General features: G+C 38.2%; 1 protein-coding gene across 4 annotated transcripts in view; it reads left to right on the forward strand.

The window, feature by feature from the left end:
* The window catches only part of STAT4 (signal transducer and activator of transcription 4), a 137,074-nt gene that overhangs the window by 88,272 nt on the left and 26,494 nt on the right, over nucleotides 1-22,308 (forward strand). For all 4 annotated transcript variants that reach the window (XM_006147813.3, XM_027771552.1, XM_014587579.2 and 1 more), the window contains 9 exons: nucleotides 1,145-1,223; nucleotides 5,995-6,080; nucleotides 8,528-8,679; nucleotides 11,772-11,930; nucleotides 12,628-12,720; nucleotides 16,822-16,881; nucleotides 17,170-17,187; nucleotides 17,284-17,377; nucleotides 19,182-19,226. In XM_006147813.3, the coding sequence (XP_006147875.1) occupies nucleotides 1,145-1,223; nucleotides 5,995-6,080; nucleotides 8,528-8,679; nucleotides 11,772-11,930; nucleotides 12,628-12,720; nucleotides 16,822-16,881; nucleotides 17,170-17,187; nucleotides 17,284-17,377; nucleotides 19,182-19,226 (786 nt within the window). The remainder of the gene's footprint in view (nucleotides 1-1,144; nucleotides 1,224-5,994; nucleotides 6,081-8,527; nucleotides 8,680-11,771; nucleotides 11,931-12,627; nucleotides 12,721-16,821; nucleotides 16,882-17,169; nucleotides 17,188-17,283; nucleotides 17,378-19,181; nucleotides 19,227-22,308) is intronic.

Genomic DNA, 22,308 nt, shown 5'->3' on the forward strand with positions numbered 1-22,308 from the left:
ATTGGAGGTAGAGGTATGTTTCCTTAAAGAAGACTTCCTAGAACAAGCAGGCAACAGAAAATTCAACTTTCTGTTCTGTTTTGTTTTTAATTTGCTAGAGAGTGTGTGTGCCTGCTGGAGAGAGATGGGGTGGGGAGGGATAAATCAACCCCAATTGGGGGTGGCCATACTGCAATCCTGTCTCCATTTTTCCTTTGGGGATTTTAGGCACACTTGCACATGTACCCACCGTTGTTTCTCAAACCGTCAGGTCCAGGACTCGATCCGAACGGTGTAATCAGCCATGTGGGATCCAGCGGCCATAACCACCATGCTACTGGCTAGCCTGAAAATTCAGCTTTCTAAGAAGAAAGGAAAAGAACCTGAAATCTAGAAAGTAGTAGATCTAGCTTTGGTCAAGTGCGGGGTCAGAGTTAGGCTTCCAGACTTTCCCAGTGAACTCCTTACTGGGTAGCTGTGTGACCTGGAAGAAATAAGCTACTTTTGATCATATAAGCCTCTTCTTCATCTGTAAAGATGGGGGTGACTTCATGGGTGTTGTGAGGACTAAATGAGATAAGTATAAAAAGTCTTTAGCCCAGATTTTAATATTTAATAACTCTTGTCTGAGCAAGAAAATATCACCATGTTTAGAGAAAAATAAAGTAAAATTCTTAAAGACAGAGACAAAGAGGGGCTACAGAGGAAGGAAAAATACATTTCAAGAAATAGAAAAATACTTAGGCTGGCTTGTCAAACTAAAGCATATTTGAAATTAGATTTAAGCAAAAAGTAATAGTTGGTACATTGATATGAAATTATATGAAATGACCCAAGAGTTCTGGAAGAATAAAAGAATTAATATCCTTCAGTTAAAGAAAATAATACGAGTAGCATTATTTGGAGCTAATTGAGAAATGAGGGATCAGATGCTAAAACATTTCCAAACAAGCAGAAAGAGAATAGTTGGAAAAACAAGTTCCATCTGGTTCTGCCAGCATAATTCAAGTTCCATATGAATTAGCCCTTCAAGAATGTAGCCTCATTATATAATCTTGGGATAGAGTGGAGAACAAAAATGCCAGCATATTTTAAGGTACTTACGATGTTTCATTGACATGCTTAATCGTAACAACAAAGTGAGTATGTTTTCTTTTGTGTAAAGATGACAGAACAAGACACCAAATACTTAGAAGACCTGCAAGATGAATTTGACTACAGATATAAAACAATTCAGACAATGGGTAAGTTTCTGTTCTTGTCTATAATTCTACCTAGGAACATAAAAGCATCATGACTAGTCTTTCTTCTTTACTGACAAAGGTAAGTAAATAAATTTGATATACTTATTTGGGTGAGCCTTATTTATTTATTTATTTTGAAGAAAAGTTTTAGGTAAGGAGTATTTCTTTGTCTTGCTTCTTCCTTCTCTCTCCATACGTGTGTGTGTGTGTGTGTGTGTGTGTGTGTGTGTATTTTTTAAAGGCTTTGCCAGAGGGCACATGCACTTACCAGAGAGAGGCAGAGAGAAACAGAGAGAGGGGAAATGAGAAATAACCCACCAGAGGGGATGGTCATGCCTCACTCTCTTCTCCTCCATTCTCCTCTTAGGATTTTGGGCATGCATCCACACATGCGCAGTGTGATTTTCAAGCTACTGGGTCTGTGACTTGAACTGCGGTGGGCCATGTGGGAGTCCAGCAGCTTAACCACTATGCCACTTGCTGGCCCTACTTCTCTACGGTTTTTTTAAAAGAATTATTTTACTTAACTTTTTATTTATTCATTTATTTATTTATTTTAAATTGACCAGAGAGGGGTAGAGTGAGAGAGAAAGAGAGAGAAAGGGAGAAAGCAAGCTGCCAGTTCTGGGATTCAAACCGCGGTAGGCCATGTGGGAGTCCAGAGCCCTTAACTACCTCACCACCTGCCGGCTCCTATTTGTATGTTTTTAACCAAGTAATTTGAAGTACATTAAGAAGCACATGAGAAGTCTCTCTTACTGGGACCAGCAGTTAGTGAAATGGCTATGTCGCTGGACTCCCATGTAGTCGACTGCAGTTCGAGTCCCAGACCTGGTGGCTTAAAATACAGGCTGGGCACGTGTGTGTGTGTGCCCAAGATCCCGAGAAGAGAGTGGAGGAGAAGGGATTGCGGCGTGGCCATCCCCCCTGGGGGGTGATTTCTCGCTTTCTGTCTCTCTGTCTCTCGCTGTCTGTCTGGCAAGCTCACGCACCCTATGGCAAAAACCTCTTAAAAAAAGAAATCTCTCTTACTTTAGCCTGTGTCTCCAAAAAATAAAAACATTATTTATACAGTTAAAATGTCATTAATACAACAAACAAAAGTAACAATATTGCTTAATATGATCATGGAAATCCCATTACTATCTCTACATGTGTTTTTTGTTTTGTTTTGTTTTGTTTTGAGAGGTTTTTGCTATAGGGCATGTGCGCTCACCAGAAAGACAGAGACAGAGAGATAGAAAATGAGAAATCACCCCCCGGGGGGAGATGGCCACGCCACAATCCCTTCTCCTCCATTCTCCTCTTGGGATCTTGGGCACGCACGCACACGCGCCCGGCGTGAGTTTAAGCCACTGGGTCTGGGACTCGAACCACGGTCGACTACATGGGAGTCCAGTGACACAACCATTACACTAACTGCTGGTCCCTCTAAATGTGTTTTTATGAATATAATTTTTAATTATTTTTATAAAGCAAAAAAATCACAACTTTTTCAACAGAGAACTTTACATTCTTTTGTTTGTTAAATTTGTAAAGTAGAAATGTGCTTCATACATAAACATTTAGAAAATAGATAAAAGCACTAAAAAGATAAAACAGTAGATGAAATCTCACTATCCACAGATAAACAAGGTCAAAACGTATTCCTTTCCGCATACATGATTATCTCATATGCTCACATACTTTCATATCTACTTTTTAGTTGTCAAAAGAAGATCACATTGTACATAGTTTTGTGTACCGCATTTTAATCTAAAGATTTATTCTAAAATATTTCCTCACATTAAAAGTATTTAAAACCTTAATTTGAACAATTGTAAAAATGTAAGGACATTGAGATTTATTTGACTTTCTCTTTGGTTGTTTAAAATTATATTTATTGGGACCAGCAGTTAGCGTAATGGCTATGTCGCTGGACTACCACGTAGTCAACCGCGGTTCGCGTCCCGGACCCGGTAGCTTAAAACACGCCAGGCACATGTGCGTGCGTGCCCAAGATCCCGAGAGGAGAATGGAGAAGGGATTGTGGCGTGGCCATCCCCTCGGAGGGTGATTTCTTGCTTTCTGCCTCTCTGTCTCTCTCTGTCTGTCTGGCGAGCATACACGCCCTAGAGCAAAAAAACCTCTAAAAAAAATTAGATTTATTTTAAGAGATGCAGGGAAAGAATGAGGATATTTGTAAGATTTAAGGTTTACAATAATAATGGATTGATAGCCTAAAGTATGTTGTAATTACTGGGACAATTGGAAAAATTCTAGTTAGGTCTAGATCTTTGATAGGATTATATTCATGTTTATTTACTGTACTGATATTAATTTACCATTGCTGATGATTGTACTGTGTCTATGTAAGACGCAGAAAAAGCTAGAAAAAGTTTATGTGGGACTTGTGCACTATTTTTGCAACTTTTTTAGAATTCTAAAATTATTTCAACTAATTTAAAAAAATTTATTTCCAACCTTTTATTTACAGATTTCTCTCTATGAAAATGTTAGCTTGCAGGAGGACCAGCAGGTGGTGTGAATGGTCAAAGCGCTGGACTCTCACACTCTTGACCACAGTTCAAGTCCTAGACCTGGCAGTTTGCTTTCTCACTTTCTCTCTCTGTGTGTGTCTCTGTCTCTCTCTCTCTAGAAAAATTTTAAAATATAATAATAATAAATAAAATTAGATATATGTTTAAAAATGTGAGCTTAAAATGTATCTTGAAGTATGTATGGATGATTATGATCAAACATTTAACTCTTTTAAAGTGAAGTGTAAGATGCTTGTGGTTTTCTTATAGCATCTTCCATACTATATTATTCAAAAATTTCACAATCACTTGTATGTACAGTTTTCTCCTTAGGAAGAAATGGCACAATGGCACAAACGTTGGTTCCATCAGATTAGTAAAGAGGTCCATGATTCTCAAAGGGTTTAGAACAACCATAAATTTAATTGAGTATTACTATTCATTGTATGCAGCCTCATTACAAATTTCATATGTGAACTGTATGGATTTTTAAGAATTAGAGGCGGATGGAGGGTTGACAGGTAACATGGTGGTTAATGTGCTGGACTTCTACATGGCCAACCATAGTTTGAGTCCTGGATCTGGCAGCTTGTTTTCTCACTTTCCCTCTCTCTTTGTCTCTCAGTCTCTCTGTCTCTCTCTGGTTAAATTAGAAAAAAAAAATAATAATGAATAGAATTAAAATAATTATTTAGAAATAAAGAATTAGAGATGGTGACACAGCAGTAATGCAATTCTCTCTGAAAATGACCCACATGGAAGTTTCTAGGTGCATGTCTAGAGACTTTCCTGAACACTCTGGGCACGTGTATGCCCATGTTCTTGAACTGGCTAAAACTGGGAGTGGATTGTGGCATGAATACCTTGTTGGGCAGGGGGAGAGGCTCTCTCTCTCTCTCTCTCTCCCTCCCATGGAAAAAAAGAAATAAACAAAAAAGAATCAGAATATTAAGAAATACACTGAGAGTTAGGTTGTCACTAAAGTCATGATGTATTTTTCTATGTTTTCCTGTGCAAAAATGCATCCTGACTTTCCTGACCACCCAATAATATAAATATTTTGTAACTCAATATATTATGATTTGAGTCACCTTAATATTTTCCAATGCTTCATGTGCATTATGAATAAAATTTAAAATTTTTACAACTTAAATCAACAAGTATTTTATTGTCTATCCCACCCCATTATAAGTGAAATGAAATATACAAGATTAACAAGTTATATTCTTGCTGGTGAAGCCTGGAAGCCTTCACTGATGAAGCTTTTAATTGATAAAATGCTACCTAAGGAAAATTTTGCTACATATACGGTTTAGGGACTAAGGATTGTGTGAATTATTACAACCAGGAATGAGTCCCTGGTGATGAGTGCTATTTTGTAGGCAAATTTGTTCTAGAGTCTCTTTTTCACAATTACACAAGTCAGATCTGGATTCTCAGCCCTCAGTTCTGGTGGATATGAACAGTTAGTGTAAACAATCACTTGCTATCTATCAATACAGTTTAGTGTTCAAATTAAATAATGTAATGTTTATTGTACATCTCTCCATTTAAAAGGATAAATCACTGATTGGTGTGTGTGTGGGTGTATGTGTGTGTTTGGGAGGGTATTCTTTTGAGTCATAGTTATTTTTATTTGCAACTCTCTCACTTCTAGTTTTACAGTGAGGCAAACCTGTTTTGCAAAATGGGAAAGTAAAAAAAATCGATCTTTATTAGTTCATAAGACTAAGTAGATAAAACTGTAACTCTCCTGGGTAGTTTCTCTCACCCCTAGGACTAAGTAGAGCAGGGAGGGGTAGGTAAAGGCAGAAGAAAAAGTCAAATATAATTTAGTCCTGGGCACAAAGGCAAGTTCCCTTCCTCTCTTAAACCAACCAAGGTTGTGGCAACCATGGTAACCATTAATGTAGAGGTATCCAGGAAGGCATATATTAATATCACAAAATCTTTTCATCTCTTCCCTCAACCACCAAAAAAAGATCATTGAAGATTGGTCTTCCCTCGAGGTTTATGAGATACAGAGATCCTCTTCATATACTTGAATGTAAATCTTGGCAAAATGAGCACACAGGTCTTAACTTGCAAGTCCAACTTGAGTCACCCAGTTAGTCTCTACTACTTAGGCCCCTCTTCCTGTCCAAGGATGGTTTAGGATGGCAGATTGAAGTCGACTTGACTTTCAGGTATATATATAGAGAGAGAGCTTTGACTCGGAGAGGACTCTAAATGTGATCTGTTTTCCTTTGCAGATCAAGTTGACAAGAACAGTGCCCTGATGAATCAGGAAGTCTTGACATTGCAAGAGATGCTTAACAGCCTCGACTTCAAGAGGAAGGTTTGTCAAAAAGCTCAATTTGGCCTAATGCCTATTTTCCCCCTTCTTCTAAATCTAGTTCTACTGAAAAGAAGTAAACTCTCAGATTTTATCAGTGTCATTTACACTGAATGAATAAAGGGCAACACTTCTAGGAATAGAACCAGTGTTTGCCACGTTTTACCTTCTGTAGGTTTACAAACCGGGACCTTCCTGGAGCCTATTTACCTCACTTACAGGATGCATTTACTGTAGCTAATGTTCGTTTCAAGGTAGATATTTTATACTATTTGTATTTCTCACTATTTCAGACATGGCTGTTTTAGTTGCTGTACTTAATATGCTGAGATGGGTCCCAGAACACGCTCAAATACCATTAAATCATAACTTGATAAGTATTAAAATTCTAAAAAAAAAAAAAAAGAAGGAAAGAAAAGTGTTCTTGTTTCTTCTCTGAATGACATTGCATTAAGCAATTTTCTAAATTGCTAGATCATTGACAAATGAACATGTTCAATCTAACCTCCTCCCAGAGAGAGGAAAAACTTTTTTCTGACTCAGTGAAATATTTTAAATGAGGGGAAAAGATCTCTATCTCAATTTTCAATCTCTCCTTGAAAACTTAGCCAGTCACTGATAAATCAATAGTTCATTTCTAAAAGTTCAGCTCTACTTTTCACACAGGAATTTATGCGCACAAATAAGTGTAATATTTATTTTCACTCTAAATTAATTATAAAAGTAGACAGTTATGCATCAGATTTTGATTCACAATTAAAACAATATTCTTTGTATAATAAACTTATGCTACACATTTTATATATGCCATTTTATTCTACTTTAAAAATCTGGGGTCCAGCAGGTGGTGTGGTGGTTGTGGAGCTGGACTCCCACATGGTCCATGTCCTGGACCCAGTGGCTTGAAACTCAATGCTAGGCATGTGTGCACGTGTGCCCCAAATCCAGAGAGAATGGAGGAGAAGAGATTGCAGTGTAGCCATCGCCCCCAGGGGGTGATTTCTCAGTTTCTCTCTCTCTCTGTCTCTGGCGAGCACACACACCCTAGAACAAAAACCTCTCTTGAAAAAAGAAAAAAAAGAAATTTTAAGGATAGAAGGTCCGTAGGAAATTATTCAGCCCATTCAGTTGATTGTATCGATGAGAAGACCAAGTTCCAGCAATGAAATGTCTTGGCCAGATTCATATAGCTTGTGACAACGCCAGGACAGAAATTCACATCTTCTAATCCTTATGCTTTCGATAGTTACACTTCACTGTCCCTCCCCAAATCTGCATAAAGTCCTGATAGAAATTAACATGGCACGGCATAGAATAAACCGTGGCACGGCATAAAGCATTGGCCCATGTGGGCGGTTCCAGTGTCACGTGTGAAGACCTTCCTGTGTGCACTGGGCACTTGGGTGCTCGTGATTCAGGGCTGGCTGAAGCGGGGGGTAGATTGTAGCATCAGGACCCTTTGGGGGTGCTATCTCTCCTTCTCTCTGTCTCTTTTGCTCTTGGAAGAAAGAAATAAAAATTTAAAAAGTTAATACAGAAAGGCTCAAATTTTAGTACATTTTCAAATAGATACGTAACCCTATTTATTTTTAAAGTAACATATAAATATCCTTTTAAAAAGCAAATGTATGACTAAAAGACTACAAGATTCAATGTTGTTATCACAGTGATTACAAATTCAACACGCTTGTCTTGAAACATACTTTTAAATGTTAAACTGGAATCAACAGGTGGCATGGTGTTAAGGTGTTGGACTCTCACATGGCCTACTGAGGTTTAAGTTCCGGACCTGATGGCTTGCTTTCTCGCTTTCCTTCTCTCTGGTCAAATTTAAAAAACAATAATAATAAGTAAAACAATTTTTAAAAAGAAAATTTTTAGGAGAGGATTTTCGCCTTAGAATGCATGTGCTTGCTGGAGGGAGAAATAGTGGGGGGACGTGAGAAATCACACCCCCCATGGGGAATGGCCACATGGCAATCCCTTCCCCTCCATTCTTCTCCCAAGATCTTGGGCACACACGCACATGCGCCTGGCATGAGTTTTAAGCCACCAGGTCTGGGATTCAAACCGTAGTCAACCATGTGGGAATCCAGCAACGTATACCATCTGCTGGCATCAAGAATGTTAAACTGTAGTTATTGTTCTTTCTTTAGAACATTGCAAAAGGACTTCAATGGCTAAAGGAAAATAAAGTATGAGTTTGATTTAGTCCAAAAAAAAAATTGAAATCCATGCATAGTCTTTTCATAATACTCATTTTCGAAAGCCTCCCCCCATTTCGTTGCCATTATTTAATGGGTTGAAGAGGTAGTGCTATGGCAAACAGAAGCTACTGTGTGACCAGAATACCAAGCAAACCTTTATCTCCCAGGTCCAGTTGTCTTACGGGGTAAATTATGAGTGACTGGTTGTTCTGAAAACCTCTTTAGTAGTCACCTGTTTTTTAGGAAGCCCTGAGCAAGATGACACAAATAGTAAATGAAACGGACTTGCTAATGAACAGCATGCTAACAGAAGAGCTGCAAGACTGGAAGAGGCGGCAGCAAATCGCCTGCATCGGGGGTCCACTCCATAATGGTCTCGACCAGCTTCAAAACTGGTAAAACGAATTGACTGTAGTTTCTAGTGAAAACCACAGGAAGTCTCAAACTTCAGTGTCACTCAGTGAGAGAGTGCGGGTGACACCAGAATGCCACTTCATTCAGTGTATGAAGGCTTATTAGCAGCTGGGAACACTACAGTTGAAAACAAATAGAATTATACACATGCTCCTAATTTTCATTCCTTTGGGTGAAAGATATGAAGCAACTATAGAATGCATAAGAACTGCTTGAGTTTTACATACAAGATACCAATCTTAAGGGCTCAGATGAATATTTGAAACTAGCAATATGCTTTGTTTAAGGACAAAATAAATACTAGCTTCAAAATCTTGAAAATAGATAGCTCAACCTTTTCAGTGTGTCTTAAGATATCAAAGTGAAACATTAGTTTTCCACATGGCAATTGATTTTAAGAATGTTAGCCAAAGGATACATTTCAGTTAGACAGGAGGAGACAAGACATGTATTATGCATCATGGTGACTCTAGTTAATAACATATGGTATACTTGAAAATTACCAAGAAAATAGATTTTATGCGCTCTCACCAGAAAAAAACACGTGAGGTAATGCATATTGTTTTGCTTGATTTCACATTCCACAGTGTGTGTATATGTCAAAACATTATGTTGTACACCATAAATACACCCATGTTTTGTCAATTTAAATTTCTTGAAGAGTCTCAAATTGTTAACAACAAGATGGCATCCTCTTTCTATGTATGTGCACATATAATTAATGGAGATACTGTTCTTTGCATTAGAAGATAAAAGTGCTGCAGGGTTTTCTGCCTCATAAATGTAAAGTAAAATCATCTCATTGAAACAACAGTTGGGGGCCAGTGAGTGGTATGGCCATTAAGACAACTGGATCCTGCATGGCCAACAGGGTGGTTCAAGTCCCAAACATGGTGGCTTGAGGAACATTGGGCTCAGGACCATGCATGCCCAAAATCCCAAAAGGAGAAATGGAGAAAAGATTGTGGGTTAGCCATCCCCCATGGGGGATGATTTCTTCCTTATCTCTATCTCTCTGTCTTTCCAGTGAGTTTATGTGCCCTCTAACAAATAGTAAGATGGAAAGGCAGAAGACAGGAATGAAGGAAAAAAAGAAAAGAAAGGAAAAACAATTGACAAAATACAAAAAAAAAAAAAAAGAAAAATGTTCAATTAAAATCCAGTACTGCTTTTTAGGAGTACAATTAATTAAAATGAAAATATGTAGTAACCCACTAAAAGCTCTGCCTTGCCAGGCATTCTCAAGAAAAGTAAGGAGCTGGGCTCAGTTGTTTTTTTTTTTTGTTTTTTTTTTGAGAGGTTTTTGCTATAGGGCACGTGCACTCACCAAAAAGACAGAGAGAGACAGAGAGACAGAAAGCGAGAAATCACCCCCCCAGGGGGAATGGCCACGCCGCAATCCCTTCTCCTCCATTCTCCTCTTGGGATCTTGGGCACGTACACACATGCGCCCAGCGTGAGTTTAAGCCACTGGGTCCAGGACTCAAACTGTGGTTGACTACATGGGAGTTCAGTGATATAGCCATTACGCTAACTGCTGGTCCCTCATTTTTTCAAGCATTCGTTTTCCTTAGAGAGATACTGATTTCCTAACCACATTGTACTCTTCTGTTGTGAAAACAAGATAATAAAGGAAGCAATAAAAGTCAAGTAAATATTGGGTTGTCAGGAAAATATAATGCATTTTTGCATAGAAAAACATAGACAAATGCATCATGACTTTCCCAAAAACCTAATCATTGTGCTCAAATGAAAAATCAGCTGGGATAGGACAACTCTTTCCACAACCTTGTATTCCAAATACTTGAAGTAGAACAAGATGCTGTAGGAACAGATGGACTTCCCACGTCTAATGAGATGGGTGGCCTCTGTGGTTGGAAGCCCCTTCCGTGTCCATTTCAGTCTTACTCTTCCTTAACTTCTGGTCTACACATCCACCTTCATTTCTGAGGTTAGATTACCACATAGTGAGTATAACTCCAAATAAATATCAGAGGCAGGTGTTTCTAATTATACCCTTCTCCAGAAAGTCATTGGTCTTTTCTGACCAATGCTCAGGAATACTTAGGACTTGTAAAAATACATATTGGAGGTGCCAGCAGGTGGCATAGTGGTTAACAGTGCTGGACTCCCAAATAGCCAACCACGGTTTGAATCCCAGACCCAGGACCTTGAAACTCATACAGGTGCATGTGCATGCATGCCCAAAATTCCAAGAGGAGAATGGAGAAGAATGGATTGTGGCATGGCATCCCCCCCAGGGGGCATGATTTCTCAATTTCTCTCTCTCTTTCTCTCCAGTGAGCACATATGCCTTATAGCCAAAATCTCTGAAAAAATATATATATAGGAGAGGAAGAACATTTTTATTTTTTTCTTTAGTATTCTTATACACAATATTTATTCCTCATATCATGAATTTTATAGTTTTAAGTTTTCTCTGTCATTCTTTTAGTGAATGCCATATTTTTAACATAGATGTGATTCTTAAAGTTTAATTAAAAGGGATTTGGTTTCAGGGGTTGATAAAATTTCATGGATGTCTATAATTGAAGGTATAAATTAGAAAAGATTGAAAACATTTAACATTATATGACGTGTATTGAGAAACATGGATTAAGAAAATAAAAATTTTAAGCTGTCGTTAGACAAAAGAAAAAAAGCTCAGCCTAGTGGTGCAGTCAGTAACAAACTGAACTGCACAGCTGGAAGCCACATGGCCAGCCATGGGTTTGGATCCCCAGCTAAGTTTGAAAACATGCCAGATGTGTGCATATGTGCCCAGGATCTTGACCAGTTACAGGGAGGGGGAAAGGCAATCATGATGTCACAAAACCCTGTTAGGGGTATTTCTCTCACGCTTCTCTCTTGACAATCCACACATATGCACACTCCCTATCATAAACAAAATTTAAAAGCTTAAAACAACAAACCACCACTAACCTGAACTGGAGTTAAATAATTCACTTAATAATTACTTAGTAGTTTAGTATTTTTAAGATATGACCAATTATTAACATGCTCAATTGTTAAGTGGCCAAACTGTCTTTAATTTTCATTTGCTGTCCTATAGCTTTACACTGTTGGCAGAAAGTCTTTTCCAACTCAAAAGGCAATTGGAGAAATTAGAGGAGCAATCTACCAAAATGACATATGAAGGTGACCCCATTCCAATGCAAAGAACGCACCTGCTAGAAAGAGTCACCTTCTTGATCTACAACCTTTTCAAGAAGTAAGTGGCTATTAATATAAAAGTTTTGTGGCATCCTCAGTTTGGTGAGGTTGTTAAGGACACTTTGTCTGGGGTTTTGGTGTTTAGGTGGAGGAGTAGCAGGGATACATTTAACAGTGAGCCTCAGAGACGAGAAAACAGCCCCAGATAGTTCCAGAAACTGCATTTCTACTTTTCAGTATTTATTTACCAATGCTTGTCCCACCGGTTGACTCAGCTTTCCATGAGCTAAGCCACATCATTCACCGACAGCTCAGTTTCTTAGATTTTAGATAAGATTTCAGGAATTTCTTCTGAAGTGCATATCCAAAAAATGCAGGGCTAAGAATAGTTTTGGTGTTTATAAGTTCATCTAAAGAAAGAATTACTGATATACACCAGAAATTCTAACATTTAGTACAAGAGGGGCATAGTCTCTATGTTTAATATGATAAAAATGGACTGGTACTTTTATCAACGGTTCAGTATATCAAGAACTACTTACTATTATTACTTAGAGACAATCTTTAGGCATTTTTCTATCTTGTGGTAATTATGAGAAGTCATTGGAAAGATTTGAATTTAATGGGAATTTGAGCATCTTCTAAGTGTAGGAAATTTGGACTTTATGGGAGGATCGCATCCTGTTCCTCTGTGGTTTAGTCTGTCAGTGTTTTCAGTATTTTCAAATGATATGCTTTATTTCCTTTCCATCTAGCTCATTTGTGGTTGAGCGACAGCCATGCATGCCAACCCACCCTCAGAGGCCGATGGTACTTAAAACCCTCATTCAGTTCACAGTAAAACTAAGGTGGGCAGAGCGCACTCTGTTGTTTCCATATGTTTATAAAACAATAGCCATTGTGAAATCAAGGTCAGTTGCTCTCATTGTGCCTTGGTCAACTACACTGTTATTTTTTTTTAAAGTTTATTCATCTATTTATTCTGTGAGATAGACAGAGAGAGACAGAAATGGAGATAGCCATTCCCAAAGGGACCCTCTCACCATAATCCACTCTCCGTCTCAAGGCACATGCATGCAGACCAAGTGTAGACAGCTTTCGGGAAGCCAACCCAGGACCTTTTCCATGTGGGTCTAGTTGCATTACCACTGTGCCACCTCCTGGGCCATGTTCAACTATTCTTTATTATGTGCCCAGCACTGAGCTTTGTAAGTACCCACAGAAATGTGAAGATGAGAGCCTTGCTTGCCAAGAGCATGACGATGTATTAATAGAGGAGATAGTGAGGGATATTAGCATGAAAGTATGGGATCATAATATCACATATTATGATTGCTAATTGCTAAGATTGACTTGGGATAAAACTGAAGAGATTGGAGAAGGGAGTTAGTTTGAAGCAGAAATAAAATTGAGAAGACGGGTCAACCAGCGGCAGGGGGGTTGAGACGGCTGGATCCCACATGGCCTACTGCATAGTTCAAGTCCTGGAACTGGCAGCTTGAAAAACACTCAGAGGCACATGTCTACATGTGCTCAAAGTCCTGGAAGGAGGGAGAAATGGAGGAGATGGGATTGTGGTATGACCACCCCCCCCAGGGGAGGTCTTTTCTCACTTTCTTTCTCTTGCTTTCTCTCTCTCTCTGGCAAGCACACACACTCTCTCGCAAAAATTTACAAAAAGAATTGAGAAGACAGATTGGTCACAGATTATGGAAGTCTTTGAATCTTCTATCTGAGAAATGTAGCAGCATATTTATTCCCTATGACTATCCAGTAACTGGCTAATTGAAGTTTCCACAAGAAGTCCCAGCACCGCAATTTTCAGTGTATCCTTACTGTGTGCCTGATTTTTTGTTTTTTTGTTAGTGTTGCTTCGGTTTATCTGTGTATTTGATCCTTTCCATTATCATGAGTAATCAAAACTTGCAATTTTCTCCAATGACATCAAAATTGCAACTTTCAGTTCTTACTTGCAAAGGTTTTAATTTCTCCTCAAACTTCAAGGCCTAAAGCCTAAAATTTCTCATGGCTAGACCACCTCTGGAAAGCTTAAACTACAGACATCAAGAGGTGGTGACTTCTTGGCAGAGAGCAATTTAGGGTCTTGTGACAGAGCCCTGGGTCATTTATTACTTTCAAAACTCCATTTGTAAATAGACATTTGTCTTTAGTTTACATTTCAAAAACCCTAATTAAAATTCTTTTTCTTTTGAGATATTTTTGTCTTAGCAATGGGGAGGGGGCAGAGACAGTGAAAGGAAAAGTGAGAAATCACCCCCACAGGGGGGATGGTCACACCGCAGCAATTCCTTCTCCTCCCAGGATATTGGGCATGCACACACACATGCCTGGTGTGTTTCAAGCCACTGGGCCAGGACTCGAATCCCGGTTGACCATGTAGGAGTCCAGCAATGCAACCTTTACACCATCTGCTGGCCCCCATTAAATTTTTTTTTTTTAAGAGAGATTTTTGCTATAGGGTGTGTGCTCTCACTGGAGAGACAAGGGGAGACAGAAAGAAAGAGCAAGAAATCCTCCCCCATCCCCCGAAGGATGGCCATGCTGTAATCCTTTCTCCTTCATTCTCCTCCTGGATTTTGGGCATGCACATGTATATGCCTGGCGTGGACTCAAACTGCAGTCTGCCATGTGGGAGTCCAGCGACAACTTCACCATTACGCCATATGCTGGTCCCACCCCTAATTAAAATTCTTAATCAGTTTCTCTTTTGAATTTTGCATCAAGACTTAACTTAGACCAAAAGGCAGAGCCCAGGTTCCTTTTTAAAATTTCATTCTTTTGTTTTGTTTTGCAATTTTTACTACAGGACTTGTGCACTCACCAGAGAGACAGAGAGAGAGAGATAGAAAGTGAGAAAGCCCCTCCCCGCCTCCAGGGGGATGGCCACACTGCAATCCATTCTCTTTTATTCTCTTCTCACGATTTTGGGCATGCACACACATGCACGGGGTGCGTTTTTCAAGCTACCAGGTTCAGGACTCAAACCACACAGTCAGCCATGTAAGATCCTGCCTTGCCACACCACCAGCTAGCCCCTAAAATTTTATTCTTCTCCAAAATTGTCCAATCTGAGGAGTTAGGAAAAGTGAAAGAATGAAATAGAGGCTGGCAACACTAAAGAAATTAAAGGAATTGTTATTCTGAACTTTAAAGTTGGATCTTTTTTTTTTTTTTTTTGGAGAGGTTTTTGCAATAGGGCGCGTGCGCTCGCCAGACAGACAGAGACAGAGAGACAGAAAGCGAGAAATCACCCAAAGGGGGATGGTCACGCCGCAATCCCTTCTCCTCTATCCTCCTCTCAGGATCTTAGGCACGCACGCACACGCGCCCGGCGTGAGTTTTAAGCCACTGGGATCCAGGACGCGAACCGCCGTCTACTACGTGGGAATCCAGCGACATAGCCATTACACTAACTGCTGGTCCCGCCAGTCTATTTTGGTTTTGAACATTGTTGCCACTACTTAAAAAATATGTGTTCAAAATTATAAGTATGTTTGAATTAGGATTTTGCACTTTCTTTTCTTTTTTTTTAGAATGATTTTATTTAACTTTTTTTTTTTTTAAATTTGATCAGAGAGAGACAGAGTGAGAGAGAGAGAAAGTGAGAAAGTGAGAAAGCAAGCTGCCGGGTCCAGGACTCAAACCGCAGTTGGCCATGTGAGAGTCCAGCATCCTCAACCACCACACCACCTGCTGGCCCGGACTTTCCACTTTCTATCAGAAGCCTATTCTTTCTCAGTATCTTCGCCATAAAACAGTTATCATCATTTAGCTTTACTAAGCTTACGAAATGTTTTCAATAACACGAGGATAAAATACAGTCATGATAAAAGCCTTGCAGGGCCAACAAGTGGTGGGATGGTTAAGGTGCTGGATTCCTACATGACCAACCACAGTTTGAGTCCCAGACCTGGTTGCTTGAAAATCGTAATAAGTAGATAGATAAATAAATGAATATTTTTTATTTTTTTTTTTATTTTATTTTTTTTTTTGAGAGAGATTTTCGCTATAGGGCGCGTGCGCTCGCCAGACAGACAGAGAGAGACATAGAGACAGAAAGCGAGAAATCACCCCCCAGGGGGGATGGTCACGCCGCAATCCCTTCTCCTCCATTCTCCTCTCGGGATCATGGGCACGCACGCACACGCGCCCGGCGTGAGTTTTAAGCCACCGGGTCCGGGACGCGAACCGCGGTCGACTACGTGGGAGTCCAGCGACATAGCCATTACGCTAACTGCTGGTTCCCAATGAATATTTTTTAAAAGAAATAATAGACTTGTAAATAATTTTTCTTATATTTAAACATTTAACCTAAAGTTAGGCCTTAACCAAAATATGTAGCTATTTTCCTGACCCAGCACACATCAAATGAAGCAACTTGGACACACATTCCAAATGTTTGTTAATAATGTTAAGTGGCTGACATCATGATTAGTAACACGGCAAAGTAAAGAGGACTTGTACATTTTTTTTTTTTGAGAGATTTTTGCTATAGGGCACGTGCGCTCGCCAGAAAGACAGAGAGAGACAAAGAGATAAAAATAGGAAATCACCCCCTGGGCGGATGGCCACGCTGCAATCCCTTCTCCTCCATTCTCCTCTTGGGATCTTGGACACGCACACACATGTGCCCAGCATGAGTTTAAGCCACCGGGTCCGGGACTCAAACCACGGTCAACTACATGGGAGTCCAGCGACATAGCCATTACGCTAACTGCTGGTCCAAGGACTTGTACATTTTTAAAACACATTAACATATTACTGGAAGTAACATAGACTTTATTTGCATGTATTATATTTATATGTATTATATTTATATTATATTATTTTATATTACATTATATTTGTATGTATGTGTAAGTCTTTAAATATAAAAAAGTTTTTAACATTTTTAACTTTTTTCTTTGCTTCTTGATGTCTCTTTCCAGACTACTAATAAAATTGCCAGAACTAAATTACCAGGTAAAGGTTAAAGCATCAATTGACAAGTAAGTTTTCTAATTTCATCTTGAAATGTGAAAATTTAAGAATCCTTTAATGAATTGCTCTGATTTTATAGAATGATTTCAAAATTCTCAATATACTTCTTCTATACACATCGTTATACTTCACATATTTGACTTAGAGTTCAAACATTTAACAGAACCCAAGGAAATGTTAATTTTGAAAATTTTACTATGAAGTGAAATTTTATATATTATCCTTTAAAGTATTATAGAAAATTTTTACTAAAGCTATTACAAATCTCATTTTAAAGACTCTTCTTGGTTTTACAGGAATGTTTCAACTCTAAGGTAAGGAATTTATTTCGCAGAATTTATTTTTTGGGGTTGTTTTTATAAATATTTTTTTACCTGAGGTCACGTAAATAGCTAAGATTCCCTCTCTAGCAATCGAAGATTTGTCCTTTGTGGAACTCATGTCAAAGCCATGTCCATTGAAGAAACTTCCAATGGGAATCTCTCAGTAGAATTTCGACACTTGGTAAGTTTGGCAGGAGAATTATCCAGGTTTTATTTTTTCTCCCAAGTCAGACACTTCTTTATAGGCCTTATAACTTGATGTATTTTGTTCTTAAGTATTTCTTATGTAATATAAAGCTCCATATTGAGAACCAGAACATGTTATCATTAAAGAGTTGAAATGGTTGAAAGAACACTGAGCCTTAGCTCAGAAGGTCTAAGTTCTTGACAATGACCACATAGTATCTAAGCAGACATTGGTCAATATATCTGAATGATAATGACAGAGATAATTCATCTTATAATAGACAGGCATTCTTTGTCTTGTTTTTACAATTTCTGTAAGGAGCGATATCCAATATCAACATGTCTATTCAAAAGCAATTCATTTTAGGAGTATGGTTTGGGCACTTAGGATGTTCCCAAGGATGGGAGTTGATTGCAGTGTACCTTAGATGTCTAGAAAGCTCTGACCCAAGCTCATCCTGTTGCTTCTTGTTTTTACCACTTCCTCTTGACCTAGAGTTCTCTTCCTGCCTTCTTTCTAATTCTTTGCATGGTTCTTAGATTCTCAAAACTCTACTTCTATTCTTGTCAGAAGCATGCTGTTCCTCTAGTTTATTAACATTTAGCAAATGCCTCACCTGAAAGTTGAGAACTCCTGAATCATCTTCAAAGACTCTACTTTCTAAAATATGAAAATTAGGTAATAGAAAGATATCTGCATACATAAATATATACTGGGTTTTGGTTTTTGTCTGGTGTTCAATATTGAATAGTACATCTATAATTGAATTCTTCTCGTGTGAGACTGCTAAATAAATAAAATATAATGAAGAGTTGTATATTATAGACATGCTTATAACTAGCACTCATTTTGGTCATGCTCAATTCCTATCCTCAAGAAACTTTCAATAATGAGCAGCACTTGGTAATAAATAAAGCAGAAATATCTGTCTCCCAAGAAAGTCATATGTTAAAGGAGGGACAAAGATAAAATGGCTAGGCCTTTATTTCAGCAAGTACAATACACAAAATAATGAAGCTTTATTTTTTGTAATGTTTCGCTAGTTTCAAAATATTTTCACATAAATTATCTTATGTATAGTAGCTTAGATTCTTTTTAACACAAAAATAAATATAGAAAATAAGAAAAGCAAAATTTGAAAAATTAAAAATCACCTAAAATCTTGCCACCTTGACATAATGCTATTAACATCCTTATTTTTGCTTTCATTCTTTTTTTCTAAAATATGTATATATGTACTTTTTTTAAAAATGTGTTCAAATAGTGCACACTACATGACTTGCTTTCTACCCTTTCTTTCCATTTGGTAACCTCTATCATGAACATTTTTTTTTATATCAGTAATTCTTAATAGTTGATCATACCATGTGGCACGCTGCCCTGTAGGTTATTTCTCCATTCTTCTGTGTTACATTAGACTTCGTTTCACGGGGACTGGAAACTGTAGTCGTCAGCTTGTCTAAAAATGATGCTTCCCAGCCCAGAGGTGTGCTGAAGAGATTTTAAAAGGTCTCAACATGACTTCCCTTTTCCAAAATGTTGACTTGAAAATAGTCTATTGACACATCCATTTAGTTATTTCAATGAAAGGCCCTAAAGTGATGTCCCAGGAAGTAAAACAGGAAGGTTCTTTCTATTGAATCCAGGCAGTCATATTAGGTTTCAGTGAGCTAAAAGACACCTGGATTAGTGTTTTAGAAGTCAAAACTGTGGCCTAGAAAATAACAAGAGGTACAACCAACTTGATACATCGCTGATAATACTTCTCTATCTAAACACTGTTTTTCTCTTTTCAAAGCAACCAAAAGAAATGAAGTCCAGTGCTGGAAGTAAAGGAAATGAGGTAGGAAATATTTTCTCCCAGAGAATTTTTCTAGAAAATAATCCTATAATATATTATTTTTACAAAGCCTTTAAGTGGTTTGATTTTACATAAAATCAAGCCCATGTTTCTTCTATTATAAATCAAGTCTGATAATCACCTACAATATGAGAAACTTTCTTCAGAAAGGAGACTATAAAAATAGTGTATAACACCCATCAAGAAAACAACTATTAACATTTTTGTACAAATCACTTTAATCTTTTATCTATGTGCATGTGGCTTTTTAATTCTGTAAGCTGACATATTATGGTTGTACATATTCATGAGGTGCCGTGGTTTTTTTTTTAATTCTTGAATACAATATGTAATGATCTAGCACATCCATTTATTTCCTATCACTCTATGCTAGGAACACTCTAAATCCTTTGTTCTAGCTAATCAACTTTTGTTAACTATAGTCACCCTACTGTGCTGTAGAACATTGACCTTTATTCCTTTTCTCTTAATATAATTTTGGATTCACTAACCAATATCTCCCTATCTTCCTCTACCCTCTCCTTCTCTCATTCTCTAGTAACCATTGTTTTACTCTCTACTTCAATGAGCTCATCTGTATGGATTACTTTAAAATTATTATGCATTGTTTTATACCTGCTTTTCTTTCACATAGTAATATATGGTGAGCAGCTTTCTGTAGCTTCAAATACTCCTAAAGAACATGATTTAAATTGGTTGCATTCGATTGCATTTTGTAGGTGTGCTATGGTTGCTTTTATCAGTTCTACATTGTTATAAAATATCTTTTTTTTGGAAAGGTTTTTTTTCACTATAGGGCACGTGCGCTCACCAGACAGAGAGAAACATAGAGACAGAAAGCAAGAAATCAAAATCACCCCCCAGGGGGGATGGTCACACCGCAATCCCTTCTCCTCTATTCTCCTCTCGGGATCTTGGGTACGCACGCACACGCGCCCGGCGTGAGTTTTAAGCCACCAGGTCCGGGACGTGAACCCCGGTTGACTTCGTGGAAGTCCAACGACATAGCCATTATGCTAACTGCTGGTTCCCATTGTTATAAAATGTCTTAAAATCACTTTTTCTCATAGACATGAAGTAAGGCTAAAAAAAAATCATGAGACATTATATAAAAATCCGAAATGATAACCAATTTTATTACTTTGTGATATCATTACCTAGTTCTCTAAGGTTTGTATTTCACCAAATGAATTGAATAACGGAAGACTTCAGTGCTGTCCAAGTACTCATATGTGCGACAGTAGATTATGATGAGAGTGGTCAAATCTTGGATTGGAAGTGACCTCGGAGACCATCCAATGAGTAGAAACCAGGACATATGTCTATGACCTATATATTTGGAATTAAAAAGGCTAGGTTTGAGTCCACACTCTGACAGTGACTGAAAAATGTGATTGTTGGTAAGCGGTCTGATAGAGAAATAGTACATTTTTGCCTCTAAGAGATCAGGATCGTAATGCCCAGCATTTCCTGCTTAGAGATGCTGTATAGGTGAAAATGTGGACATGGTACAATTATAAAGCAGTCAGGCCTATTTCTGGTACCGTTTGTTTAAATCTTACTCCTAGCACTATAGTTACAGCTCCTATGAGAAAGATCTTTGAATTATTTGAGGGAAAAAAAAGCACTTTATAAATTCAGCATCCAGTGACATCCAATCTGTCACACTCCACAAAACCACAAAGATCCATCACAAAGGTTTAATGCTCTTCCATTTTCCTCTCCAAGAATTCTTCGTTCCCTTCATTGTGTCTTAAAGATCATTTGACAAATACCTCAGCCACACAAAAATGAACTAAGTCTTCTTCCCAGGGTAGAATCACTACTTAGAGCGCACTCAGAGCAGGTATTTACAGCTGAAGATAGCACATGGGCAGAGAACTTCCGAGTTTAAAGGTACTCTCGTGAAACAAATACATAAATGGGAAATATTCTTTCTACCTTAGCAACCCATAAAGTTTTCGTAAATTTCCTAGTTAAACATTAGCGCATCATAAACCAAAGATATATGAATGGCCAAAAAGTATATGAAAAAAGATACATTATCTCTTTTTTTTTTGAGTTTTTTTTTTTTTCCATAGGGTGCGTGCACTCGCCAGACAGACAGACAGAGACACAGAGAGACAGAAAGCAAGAAATCACCCCCCAGGGGGGATGACCACGCCGCAATCCCTTCTCCTCCAGTCTCCTCTCAGGATCTTGGGCACGCACGCACACACGCCCGGCGTGAGTTTTAAGCCACCGGGTCCAGAACACGAACCGCGGTCGACTATGTGGGAGTCCAGCGACATAGCCATTACGCTAACTGCTGCTCCTGATACATTATCTCTTATCATAAGGGAAATGTAAATCAGAATAACAGTGAGATATCACCTAACTGCAGGGAGAATGGCATAGTCAAACAAGTAAGAATGACAAGTGCTGGCAAGGCTGTGGGGAAAGGGAACTAACTCTCCTGCACCCTGGTGGGAATGTACAGTAGTACAGCCACTGTGGCAAACAATATGGAAGTCCCTCAGAAATTTAAAAATAGAATGTATTTACACATTTACATGTATGACTAAGTAATCCCACTCCTTGGAATTTACCCAAAGAATGGGAAAATGCCAGGTTGGAAAGACACTTGCACATCCATGTTTACTGCAGCATTATTCACAATTGCTAAGACATGGAATGAAACAAAATACCTAACAACTGATAACTAAATGTTAAAAATGTGGCACACGTACACTGCAGAATACTACTCAGTCATAAAGAACAACAAGACCGAAAAACTAGAGGATACAGAAATATAGAAAATGGTTATAGACACTGGAAACAGTGTCGGAAGAGGGTGGGAGAAGGAGGAAAGCCTGAGGAAAGACATTAAAGAGAAAAATAGAGAGGCAAGACATTTATGGGACACCGAAATGGGCTATTATCTGTTGATGATAATGTGTGTAGTACCTCCAACTTGACTGGTGAGAAATGTATTCATATTGGGATATTCACTTTATAAGCTAAGTGATATATGTGACTGAAGGTATAAAATAAATTAAAATAAAATAAAAAATATATAAAAATC

This window comes from Tupaia chinensis, unplaced genomic scaffold (genome assembly GCF_000334495.1).
Source record: "Tupaia chinensis unplaced genomic scaffold, TupChi_1.0 Scaffold000225_1, whole genome shotgun sequence".
NCBI classification, from domain to species: Eukaryota; Metazoa; Chordata; class Mammalia; order Scandentia; family Tupaiidae; genus Tupaia; species Tupaia belangeri.